General features: G+C 49.7%; 1 protein-coding gene across 4 annotated transcripts; it reads left to right on the forward strand.

Moving 5' to 3' along the window:
- Window positions 1–504: 504 nt before the first annotated feature.
- ING1 (inhibitor of growth family member 1) lies at window positions 505–7377 on the forward strand. Of its 4 annotated transcripts, none has more exons than XM_064709140.1 (3): window positions 505–856; window positions 1061–1770; window positions 5730–7377. In XM_064709140.1, the coding sequence occupies exons 2-3, from the start codon at window positions 1629–1631 to the stop codon at window positions 6431–6433; spliced, it is 846 nt and encodes a 281-aa protein (XP_064565210.1). In that variant the 5' UTR covers window positions 505–856; window positions 1061–1628; the 3' UTR covers window positions 6434–7377. The 4 variants fall into 4 exon arrangements, with proteins under 4 accessions (XP_064565210.1, XP_064565201.1, XP_064565227.1 ...); XM_064709148.1 differs by lacking the exons at window positions 505–856; window positions 1061–1770 and adding exons at window positions 3891–4010; window positions 5521–5590; XM_064709131.1 differs by lacking the exon at window positions 505–856 and having other exon boundaries at window positions 875–1770.
- Window positions 7378–12568: the final 5191 nt, after the last annotated feature.

Here is a 12568-nt window from a genome sequence, read left to right on the forward strand (position 1 = left end):
AACCATGCGGGACGGGAGTGTTCCGCCGCCGGCCTCTTGTACAACGCAGCCCCGGCGGCGTCCCCCGGTGACGCTTCCCTCGCCACTGCACAGGACAAGGCAGCCGCAGCGAGCGAGCGAGCGAGCTCGCGGGCTGGCTCGGGCACCCTCCCTCCTTCCCTTTTCCTCCCCTCCCGCCTTCCAGCTAGCCTTGCCTCGCGCATGAGCAACCGCCCGGGGACCGCTGGGAAACGTAGTCGCGCTGCGTCCCTAACGGCTCCATTTTCTCCCCGTCGCCAGAGAAATCGCGCGTGCGCAGGCCCGCCCCCTCCCCTCGGGCGTTACCGCCCCCTCTGCCGCGGCGCGCGGTATCCCGGGCAGCGGTGTCACAGCGGGGATTGGCCGAGGGGGCCGCGGGGCGGGACGCGAGGGGCGCGCTGATTGGCTGGGGCGGCTGTCAGGAGCCGCGGGGTGATGGATGCGGGTGCCCGCTGAGGAGGGAGGGACGGAACGCTCCCCGGTTCCCCTCGGCGTCCGGCGCCGCGCCGGGCACAGCCCTGCCCGCAGCGCGGGGTGGAGTCGCATGGTTCTCAGTGTTCCCCTCTCCTAGGAAGGGCTTCGGAGCCGCTCCATCCCGGGGCGAGCTGGCAGGAGGCGAGACTCCTCCAAAGTCTCGGTACCCTAGCGCAAAAGCATTCACTTGCCCCCGCGATCCCCCCCAGCCTCCCCGCGGGCCGCTCGCCTCGCAGCCTCCGCACAACTTCACCGGAGCCTCCGCCTTCCCCGGGGCTTCCTTCACCCCACGCCCACGCCGGCCCTGCGCCGCCCGCCCCCTGGCTCGGGCCGCATCCCCGCCGCCTTCCCTCCCTCCCTAAACGTGAGTAAGGGAGGCGGGCCGATGGATATGCGGAGGTTCCGGGCGGGGGAAGGGATTGAGTGTGTGCGGTGAGTGTGTGAGAGAGAGAGAGTGTGTGTGTGTGTGTACACAGCGCTGGGAGAGAGCGCATGCGCTCTGGCTGGCGGGGCCGAATGTTTCCCAAGTGTTTGAAACTGGTATTTGGGTTTTCCACGTTGGATCTAGCGCGGCGTATGGGAGCGAGGAGGCTGCGTTGATATCGCCGGGGAGCGGCGGCGGCGGCGGCGGTGAGGAGGAGAGCGGGGAAGGGGGGAGCGGAGGAGAAGCAGAGCAGAGCGGCGCTGGCGCAGGCAGAGGGGCTGCCGCTGCCTCTGACAGACACTTTGCAGAGCACATTTTGTTTCCAGATTGTTTCGGAGGAGCTGGTTTAAGCCCCCCTCCTTTCTCCTCCTCCTCCTCTCCCCCTCCCCTCCCCACACACACACACACACGCACACACACACACAAATCCCTCTGATTGTTCTTACCACCTCCTTCGTGAATTACCCACAACGACAGCCATTCAATCAGCTGCTGCTGGCTGTAGGGGACTAGCGGAGGGTGTGTGTGTCTCTCTCTCTCCCTCTTTTTCACACAAGAGGAGTCAGATGTAGCTTCCCTCGGTTTTTTTGGGGGGAGCTACCGAGAGAGGTGGGCAGGGAGTGAGACCTTCATCGGGGTTACCGTCTTTGAAGGGAGCAGCACTTGCTCTCACACGGAGAGGTGTGGGGAAGGATTTTTGTTTCTTTGCCGGATGAAAATGTTGAGTCCTGCAAACGGAGACCAGCTTCACCTAGTGAACTATGTGGAGGATTATCTGGACTCCATCGAGTCTATGCCCTTCGATCTGCAGAGAAATGTCTCCTTGATGAGGGAAATTGACGCCAAATATCAAGGTAAGTGTTTTCTATATATCTGTGTGTCCGTGTGTGTGGTTTGGGGCTCAGGGGGGAAGGGTGTCTTTCCCTTTCTTTTCTTTAGAGCTGAGCCTCGGCTCCGTTTGCCCCTCTGCACCCCACGGGGATGGTAGCTTTATTTTTGAGAGGTAAAAGGAGGAAGAAAGCCGGGAGGAAAGATCCGAGGAGAGAGAGGGACTGATCTGCAGCGTTAGCTCTTGTCATGGGGCGGAACAAAAGGTCTCCGGCTTTTCTTATTAAGCAAGGACTCTGCTTTTCTGTGTAAATTGCTGGCCAAGAAGGCGGGGGCAGGGAAGTGGGGTGTGCGGTGCACAAAGGGGGGCCGTCCCTGGCCGTAGGGCTGAGGTGGAAGGGTTTGGGGGTACGGAAGAAAGTGCTGGGTGGATAGAGGGGGAAGAGATTACAGCACAACATTTAGGAATGTACAGTATTCATTATGGCTGTAGTAGGGGAGAGAGGCAGCTAGTGAAGGAGGGAGGGAAGGAGGGAGGGAGAAGAGGAGAGGGGGGTTAGGCGAGAGTGGGGGGCAGGGTGTGCTTTCTTCGCTCCCTTCTCGGTGGGTTTCGTTTCACCCGGTGAAACAGCCCCGCTCCGTTGGGCGGGGGGGCCGAGGGGGCAGGACCGGCGTGTGCGGTGTGAGTGGGGGGGGACGGCACACACGGTCGCGTTTACGGCCGGGCTGAAGCGCCCCCCTCCCTCTCCGCGCTCGGGGCACGCCGTCCCCGTCCCCACGGGCGGAGGGAAGGAAGGGGAGGCCGGTTTGCGGGACTCGGGGCAGCTTTGTCACTTGGTAGCTGGCGTCCGCTCGGAAGCAGGGGGAGGGGGGAGGGCGCTTTATTCTGTGCCGCAGGTAGCGGTGACAGCCGGGGTGCCGGGAGGGGGGACCCCCTCTCCCTGTCCGCACCCCCGTGCATGTGGCCTTAGGGGCGGTGGGCAGCGAGCCCTGCCTGCCGTTGCCTCAGCCGCTCCTAGAGCAGCTCACCATGGGAGCCCGTCAGCTCCCGGGGGAAGGGTCCGGGGGAAACTTCTTCAGGAGCCTGCGGGGGCTTTCGGGGGTAGCAAGGAAAGAAAAGGACAAGGCGGGCATCGCGCCCCACGAAACCACGTCCAGCGGGCACCTCCGCGCTGTGCTAGGAAGGGGCGTCCGCGCTCTTTTTATAGACAGACCTCGTTAGCATATCGCGGTTGGCCACGCCCGTCGGGGGTGCTGATAGGGCGGGGGCGTCCCCACGGCCGGCCATGCCCTGCCTCCCTGCGCGGATTGGCTCCGGGGCCGGGCCGACCCGTCTCGCGGCCCCGCCTCGTCGTGACGTTTCGAGAAGCAACTTTTCCGTGGGGCTGATTTGAATATCTCGGCCGGCCTCGGCCGGCGCGCTCTGATTGGCCGGGTTCACAGCAGGGGGCGGGGCAACCTTGGCCGTCCGGAGAGTGACTGACGTGTCCGGGGGGGGGGGCGCTTCTGCTCCAGCCGCACCTCGCTCGTGACTGGCTGGAGGGGGCGGGCGCCAACTCGCTCCTGCCCGCCGTGATTGGTCGCTGCTCTCTGTCAATCACTCGTTTGTTGCCCCGGGAGAGTCCGTTCGGCCCCGCTCGGGACGGCGGGGGCGGGGCCGTCCCGTCCCCCCCCGCGCCCCCGGGACCGCCGCGGGTTCCGCGGGGACGTCCCGGTTTCCTGCCCGAGAACAATGGCGGCTCCGTCACCTCCGGGGCGGCCCCGGGCACCGCAGAGGGGCGGGGAGGAGGCCGGGCTCTCGCCCGTGTCCCGCTCGCCGTCGTTCCGCGGTGTCTGAGCCCCCGTGAGGCCGCGGAGCTGCGCTGGGAGTGAAGCTCCGGCGGCATGGCTTCCCTCCGCTTGAGTGGCGTGCGTGATGCCGGGAGCGCGCGTTCGCCAGTGCCTCAGAGCGCAGCGCTCCGCTCCCGCTGCTGCAGCACGGCGCGGCAGCGCGGGTTCCTGGGATCGCCGTGAGCCGAGGCTCCCGCGGCGGCAGCTGCAGGCAGCCCGAGCCGCAGCGCGGCCCCGGTGGCTCCCTCAGCCCCGAGCGAGCGGCGCTGCACTCCCGGCGCCCGGGCTGAGCGCCCCCGGCTTTGCGCAGCTCCCGCTCCGTGTGGCACATGCCAAACACGCCCGGGCCGGGATCCCAGCCCGCAGCCGGGCGGGAATGGCAGCGGGCAGTGCTGGAACCGAAGTTTGAAGTTTTCCCGACGCCGAACTTCCGTCGGTAATGGTTTTGTGCTGTTCAGACAGACCGTTCTTGGTAGGAGATGCCCACCCACCAGATTGAGATGGGTTAAACTGATGACATCAGTCAAGTGCCAAAACTTAAAGCATAGAACTTCTGTATTTCAGCCACTGAAAAACATTAACTCTGCGTATTCAGCCTTCTTGAATGTAGAATCTGCTGTATGTTTTAAGGATCTTTTGGTGGCATCTTGGGCATACCATTTTTGGTATTTTTTATTGTTGTTTTGTTTTGGATTTTTTTTGTAGGTTAAAAAAACCCACCAGTTGCTTAAAATGGTGAATAACATATCGGAATGCTGATTTGTCAGATAGGTTATATTGCAGAACCAGCTGACAGGTCGTGTTTAACGGATGTGTGAAGCACAAGCTGCAGCTCTAAAATCTGAATAAAGCTTGTGTAATATTTCAATGTCTTCACTGGAAATTGTGTACGTTTAAAAACTCTGCCGAGGAAAGCCAAAACCTAAACCACAGGATAACTCTTGGTTTGCATATGTGTCACATGTTACTATGAATAAATCAATAATACAAAAATGTAAGTTTAAAAATGTTTTGGTAATGCCATTGGCATATATGAGAGATCCTAGTTTCTGTTAGATGAATTGAGGTCAGATTTTATATATATATATATTTAATATATTTTGCTTCTCTAAGACAGACTGTTCTAATCTGTGAGAAAGGGAAAATTCAGAGAAGAAAGGAGATGCAGGAAAAACATTCACTGTGTTTTTGAGGACTTAATATGGAGTGTTGAGTGTCGTGTACGCTGTAGTTTATTTGAGTATTGTAATGAAACTCAAAAACATCTTCTTAAAAATAGGTTTCCAGAGCCATTCTTGAAACTTTAGATACTTTGTGCCTTGTTGTTTTTTATAAACTGTTAGAACAATCCTTGAGGTGCAGTTCAGGATGTAACATATTTTAAAGCAGAAGCTCTAGCTCCCCGTTGTTGCCTATCATCTCTAATGTTATCTTTTAACTTCCTGCTCTGCAGTAAGTATTTAATGAAGATAATATTTTTGTGTTTTAAAGAATAGCAACATGTACTTTACAGAAAGTGTAGGTGGGAAATAATCTAAACCTCCTGGATATTGTAATCCTAGTTTTGCAATCCAGGGATTTACACAGCCTCATATTTTCAGCAGAAATAGCTTGACAGTATTGGATGAAATAGCTTTGGGTCTAGGCCATGTATTTGGTGCTTCTGCATCTCCTGTCAAGTAACCCAGCAGTGTGCTTCTAGGCTGGTTTGTGCTTTCTTTCTGTCCCACTCTCTTTCTGTCCCGCTCTGTCATTCACTGAAATGTTAATGTTGTTATACAGAAAATGTCCAATAATTTCCCCTCTAATTTTGCAGTTAACCTTGGAGCTTTTGATGGTATATGTATTGGTTTAGTTAGTTCTTTTTAATTACTGAAAAGTTTAAAGGGAAGCATTATCAACATACATAAAAATATATTTAGTCACTTTTTTTTCTCCTAAATCAGCCTTTGCATTCCATTCCTGTGGGACCACCTAGAACAAAAGCAGTCCAGTGGAGTCATGAGCTGCTGTCAGGTACAAGCTTTAGGACACCTGTCTTTGATCAGAGCTGCATGTTACAAGAAGTTGTTGCTGTATGGAAGGAAAAACAGGAGGTTTTGTTTTGCCATTTTCCCTGTCAAAAATATTTATAGTTTTTATTTCTTCTTTGCAGAGATTCTGAAGGACCTGGATGAGTACTATGAAAAATTTAAACGGGAGACAGATGCTGTGCAGAAGAGAAGAATGTTGCACTGCATACAGAGAGCCTTGATTCGGAGTCAGGAACTGGGGGACGAGAAGATCCAAATCGTCAGTCAGATGGTGGAGCTGGTTGAGAACAGAACAAGGCAAGTGGACAGCCACGTGGAGCTGTTTGAGACTTGCCAAGAGACTAATGACACCACTGGAAACAGCGGGAAAGCCAGCCAGGATAAGTCGAAGAATGAGACAATCGCACAGGCTGAAAAGCCCAACAACAAGAGATCGAGGAGGCAGCGGAATAATGAGAATCGAGAAAATGCCTCAAATAATCATGACCACGATGACATCACCTCAGGAACGCCAAAGGAGAAGAAAGCAAAAACATCCAAGAAGAAGAAACGATCCAAGGCTAAAGCAGAGCGGGAAGCTTCTCCTCCTGACCTTCCTATTGACCCTAATGAGCCAACATACTGCTTGTGCAACCAGGTCTCCTATGGAGAAATGATAGGATGTGATAATGATGAGTGCCCCATTGAATGGTTTCACTTTTCTTGTGTGGGACTCAACCATAAACCAAAGGGCAAATGGTACTGCCCCAAATGTAGAGGAGAAAATGAGAAAACTATGGACAAGGCGTTGGAGAAATCTAAAAAAGAAAGGGCATACAACAGGTAGTTTGTGGACTTTTCATAGTGAAGGAAAAAACCCACCAAACCAGTGTATTTATTGTCAGTGTCACCTTTGTTGAGGTGAAAGGATTGTAAAATGTATATTTTTAAAGGAGGTTTAAAACTGAACCATTCCTGTTACAGGGACGGCAATAAGAAATTTTGGGTTTCATTTGGTAAGCTGTAACAAGAATGTGGTCTGTGGACCAATGTATTCCAAAAGTAAAATTATAAGAATATTCGGGTGTTTCTTAAAAGATAAATTAATAATTTTCTTTATTTCTTTTCTTCTTTTTTTTTTTGCTTTTTATTTTCCTTTTTTTTTTTTAGTGCTGGTAGCACTCTACCCATTAAAATTTTGACAAATATCTCTGAAATGTAATTTTGTTTTCCTTAATGAAAAATGTTATTTACCTTTTGAGTAAAATTGATAACTAGTTTAACCACCTGGCTGTATCTAAATAAAGCTGCAATACATTGCAAAAGTAACTTCTTTTGGTGATAAGCGAGAACAAACAAAAGGAGGGTAAAATTTGGTTCCTGCTACAAAGTGTCAGTATAACAGTTCAATAGCAAATGTTTAAATAGGCTTAGAGGATTATTTTTTAAAACAAAAAGTTAATGGTTAAATTTTAAACAACAAATATTTTATATGCTGGCCAGGTACCACAAAGGCCATTTTTAAATGATTGAATATGTTTTGTATTTAACCAGGAAGTGGTTTAGTAATGAGACATAACATAAATGAAGCTTTATACTGTCACAAATAGTGGTGTAGCAATCCTTAATTTGTTTAAGTTGTATAAATGTACATTTTAAGTGGAGTTGCACTTACTGTATTATACTTGGAAATGCAGCCAAATGCCATTGTGTAACCAATGTGCATTTCCTGCTGTATGTATGAAAATTGTACAGATGTGATATTAAGAAATAAATGAAATTACTTTGACAGTTTGCTTCTTTAGCAGTCTTGTTTAATGATCATTCATGTAGCTCAAAAAACCCAGAAATTCATCTTTGACCTCAGCAGCTGCAGCAAGCTGCTGCTGGAAGCCTGAACCTGTTGTAGTGGTAACCAAATTACAGTTCTGATAAAGGATCTTCATAGAATGTATGGCCAGCAAGGTCGTAGGAGAGCCAAAACAGCATTCAGCTTTCCATCCAAATCTTCTCATTTTGTGCTTGCAGTCACTCCCAGACCCAGACATTTATCTGAAAATCAATAGTACAGAGCTGGTCTTGTTCAGTTTTTTTAATGCATTTTTCACTGTGGATATAAATTATTCCATGTTTGTTATTGGGATCTTTTGTGTTTCAGCATTTCCCAAGTATTCCTGCAGCTGTTCCAGGGCAGGCCTTTTTGTTCTTCATGGTCACCCCATACCAAAATGTACTTGCTGTGACCAGGTGCTGTGCCAGGTACCCAGTGCTCTGTCCCTTGGATGGACACTGAAGCTTGGTCAGGCTGTTTCCTTCCCCTCGTGGCTTTAGGGGCCGACATTACAGTGAGCAGATTTCATCTCCATCACACTGCAGGCCTTCATCCAGTGAGAAGGGAGCAGGACCAGCAGTAGGAAGGCCATGGAAGTGAAAGTTGTGAAATCCAGTGGATCAGGTGAAAGACTCACATAAAAAGATGGGAGCCTGGGGTTGGTGGGGTTTTTTTTAGAACATTCTGTGTATAATGGTGGTGTTTTGTTTCCTGAACAGTGAAACCACACCACTGAAATGAGCCTTGTATTCCAGAAGATCCTTCTGCAGGGAGTAAGGTTTTGATCTAGCCAAACACAAGACAGCTGAAGGCGTTCAGTGTTTTCTAAAAATGTACTGAGGGACCCTGAAGTGCACTGCATCACCTTGCATGGATATTCCCTGCCAGACGAACATGCTCACAGTGGCAAATAGTCCTGTTTTACTTCTAAATAGGTGCACTACTAGTGCACATCTGCAGTTGTTTCCAATCCCTTCAGACTGTCAGGTTACACCTGTGCCCAGGGCAAGTGCCTGCTCCAAATCAGTCTGCTGCTCCTGAGCTGGTTTAGGGTTGGTGTGTAATTTTTCTACTCTCTTACATTTCCTTCTCCTTTCATCTTTTCTCTAAAGCCTTCTGGTTTTCCATTCTCCCTGCACACTTACTGGTCTTTCCCGCTCCTCTGTACCTCCACCTGCTGTTGTTGTGGCTGGTGCTGATGTTTCTGGTCTTTTCTGCCTCTGCTGTTCTGGCGTTCTCCTACCAGCCTATTCTGAGAACATCAATACTTAGCAGCAGGACTGTACTAGCAAAACCCCAGTGAAACTTTATATAGGAACTAGTGCAGGCAAGGTTTCAAACCAAGCCTTTTTCACAAAATGTCTGCATTGATTCTGAGGGATATTTTGAATGTGAAAAGCCAGAAGCAAACAACAAAAAGATGGTAAGAATGTTCAGCTATAGATGGATCAGTAGAGCCATATTTATAGTGCCCTTAAATATTTCCAGCTACTGAAGGCTGGCTGTGGTCTCCCATTTTTCAGTCTTTTGCTGAAAACAGCTGCTGATCTGTAAAGCAGCTTGGAGTTATGTCCTTTCCACATTTTTCCCAGGCTTGTGTTACCTTCCAGCACACCCTGTTGCAGGCTGCAGCACTGTTCTGCTCCTTGGCCCTGAGGGCTGAGTGCACTGGCACGGGACAGCCTGGAAGGTCTGATTTCAGTCGATGGGCACGATTAGTTGGATGCAAGGGGCTCTGCAGTGGCACTAAGCTCTTTGTTGATGGAAGTGGAGCCATCTTGTGTTATACTGACACACTGCCAAGCGCTGCTGACTCTGCAAACTCTGTCCTGGCTTTGGTACTTTGTCTAAAATGCTGTCTTTAGTTATTCACATGGCCACAAGAAACTTCTATCTTTTGAGCCAATTTTTGTAATCTCTGCGTGACAGATCAGCTATTTTGCAAACTTTCTTATTTTGTCCAGCGGAGTGATTTGGGGAGATCATCTGCCTGGTTTGAGAAAACATATGACTCTCTTAGTGACCCTTTCCCACGAGGCTGCCAACAAAGGGTTTGAGTGAGAGGAGCTGAGCTGAGCTGAGGCTTCATCTCCATTTCCCACGGGTTAGTAAACAGCTCTCAGGTGTTGCAGCATCAAGCAAAGTATAAAAATCATTGTGTGATTGCTGAGGGGGAAGTCATAGCAGCAGGAGTTACAAACATAAATTTCTCATTGAAATCATTCAGGCAGCTGTAATTGCTGCTCTTCTGTGTGGTAGGGGTAGCAGGGATGTCTGTATTGTGTTGCTGAGCCCTTGAGCTGATGATAAAGTCTTTCCAACCACTGAAAAGTGGCGGTTCAACACTCCAGGCAGCTGACAGCAGACCTTGCCCCGGAGTCGTCCCTGTCCTCGGCAGCAGATTTGTTGTGCAGTGGGCCAGCTGGCAGTGCAGAAGGGCTGCTGGAGGCACGAGCTGGGCAGTCAAAGGCATCAGTCAGGGAGCCCTTTGAGTGCTATGTCAGCTCCAATGCAGCATGTTCCCAGCCAGCTGGGGTGAGAGCGAGAGAACCACTGCAAGCCTGAACCAGCAGAGCAGAGCATCAGTTTCAACAATTGCACCATCTGAAAGCATCCCAGTCAAGCAGAACCGCTGTCTCCATTGAGCAGCAGCAACCTTCACCATGCGTATCATTAGGCTTAAATAGGTTTCTTACTAATTAAGCACAGTTGGTGATAACCTGTACCCTAATTTCTTGGAGATTATTCTTGTAATTATTCTTACAGAATAAATTCAATCCAATAAATACAATCGAATTGGACTGCTCCACTGTTTTAATTTTCATAGGATATTTTTAGTTGATCTTTTAAATTGTAATAGCAATGAAAGAGATAAAAGCACTGTAAACAGTTGCAAAGAATATAATTTAAAAAATTCTGTAAGGGAAATGCTTCAAAACAATGTATCTTTGTAGTGAATTCTGTTGTTTTAGATTTAACATCATTCTCATGGCCTGTTTGCTATATATACATAAACCTTCCCCTACTCTTGTGCAGGAATTGCTCAAAAGAGCTGGTAGGTAATTTCTGAGTATGAAAAGTATTGTGAGTGAAAGTAGTGTATGAAAAGAAATAATCAAGCTAATAATGATCCATTCAGTTTCCTGCCTTCCCAGCTGTTACTGAAGTCCCAAATATAACAAGCAGGAGGAATGATACCGTGAGGAAGAGCAGCAGAGCAAATGCAGTATGTATAGAAAGTGCTGTAAACAGTATTAAGGTTTTCTCCCGAGTTTAAGATTACATTTCCAAGATTACTTTTCCCAGTAAGCATTTATTTTTGATGGTAGTTAAAAAAATCAAAGGAATCTGTGTCCTGTCTCACAGCAGAAAAGCTGCATTAGTGGCCAGGGCAGTTTTGAGGAGGGGCTGGTGGCATTCCCCGGTTGCAGCCAGGATTCCCAGGTTAATTTATTCCTTTGGTTCACTTTATAAACAGCTTGCCAGTGGTGGAAGGAGAAGAAAGGTGGGTGATGGCGAACTTTTAAAAACAGGTGCCTGTATTTAAACTTCCAGCTCTTACTTGAGAATTGTGGGTTACCTTTGTGGCTTAGGACCCCACATTGGGTCTGGGTGAGATGGAGCCCAGCCCTGTGCACTGCCTGTGCTTTGCACTGGGAGCTGCAGAGGAGCTGATAGCATTCCAGGGCTTTGGCTGCTCTGAGCAGAGCTGGCGCAGCCTCAGCTCTGTCTCTCCAACATTCACCCCCACACCAGCAGGCTGGGAGTGGGCAAGGTCCTGGGAGGGGACACAGCTAGGCCAGCTGACCCAAGCTGACCAAAGGGATATTCCATACTGTATGACGTCTGCTCGGATATAAAAGCTGGGAAAAGGAGGAGGAAGTGGGGAACATTTGTTTTTTGCAACATTTGCCTTCAGAGGAACTGCTCCGTTTCCTGCAGCCCTGCTTCCCAGGAAGTGGCTGGACATCACTTGCTGATGGGAAGTAGACAATAAAATCTTTGGTTTTTTCCTTTGCTTGTGCATGCGCAACCTTTCGCTTTTGCTTTGCTGACCTGCCTTATCTCAACCTACGAGTTGTTTTCCATCTTATCCTTCTCTCCCCTGTCCAGCTGAGAGCGGGGGTGGGACAGAGTGGCTTGGTGGGCACCTGGCATCCAGCCTGACTTGGTGCCTGATGTGGGGTGGGACAGTGACACCTATTTATATATATTGCCTGCTGTAGTGGTGTTAATTGTCCAGTAGCAAGCTCCTGTGCAGTTTGCCAGCTGCACTGCTTATCTCTATTTTGCTGAGTTTGGGAACATGTTAATACAAACAATGGCTCTGTGCTTTTCCCTGGCATTGATGGCCTTGCTGTGCTGGGGGAGCTATCTTGTGGAGACAATGAGGGAATACATCTCTCTCTTCCTACCCAGAATTTATGTGGATTATTTTATTATGCAGGCTCCTGCAGTCCTTGCTCATCCTTACACGATCTGTTTAATTGGTACTGTAAGCATATCATGGGGTTTGTGGAATCTGATGTCATGGTGGTGTATGAGAAAACAAATTTTGAGTGAGGAGACATCCAAGTGCTCCCTGAGGAAGTCAGTCCCTGGGTGGCAGGGTGCGTGGAAGGATTTGGGCAGGTTCCTAGGGCGGTTATCACCTCCCATTGCCTGGGAGTTCACCCATGAGCAGGTAACCAAGCCTGACAAACTGACCCAGCAGCTGATAGAGGGGTGCCTTGCCCAGCCCAACGAAAGCCAGCAGCTCCTCGCCCTGTGCTGGGGCCTGGCCTGTGCCTACAGAGCCACAGTGCTGCACTCTCACAGGACTGTGGCTGAGGCAGGGACACAAACTGTGTGCGAGGACGTGATGGTTGAGACAGGAACCCAGACCACAACTACTACTGAAACTGTCCCTGTAATGGAAATGGAAAGGTGGACAAGGAGAGCAACAAGTCCTTGTTGTCAATTAGAAAGGGAGGAAGAAGAAGAAGAAAAAAAAGAGGAAGAAGAAAAAGAGAGGGAAGAAAAAGAAAAGAAAGAAAAAGAAAAGGAAGAAAAAGAAGAAAAAGAAAAGGAAGAAAAAGCAGAAGAAGAAAAAGAAGAAAAAGAAGAAAAAGAAGAAAAGGAAGAAAAAGAAGAAAAGGAAGAAGAAGAAAA

Source organism: Zonotrichia leucophrys, chromosome 1 (genome assembly GCF_028769735.1).
Source record: "Zonotrichia leucophrys gambelii isolate GWCS_2022_RI chromosome 1, RI_Zleu_2.0, whole genome shotgun sequence".
In the NCBI taxonomy this organism is placed as follows: domain Eukaryota; kingdom Metazoa; phylum Chordata; class Aves; order Passeriformes; family Passerellidae; genus Zonotrichia; species Zonotrichia leucophrys.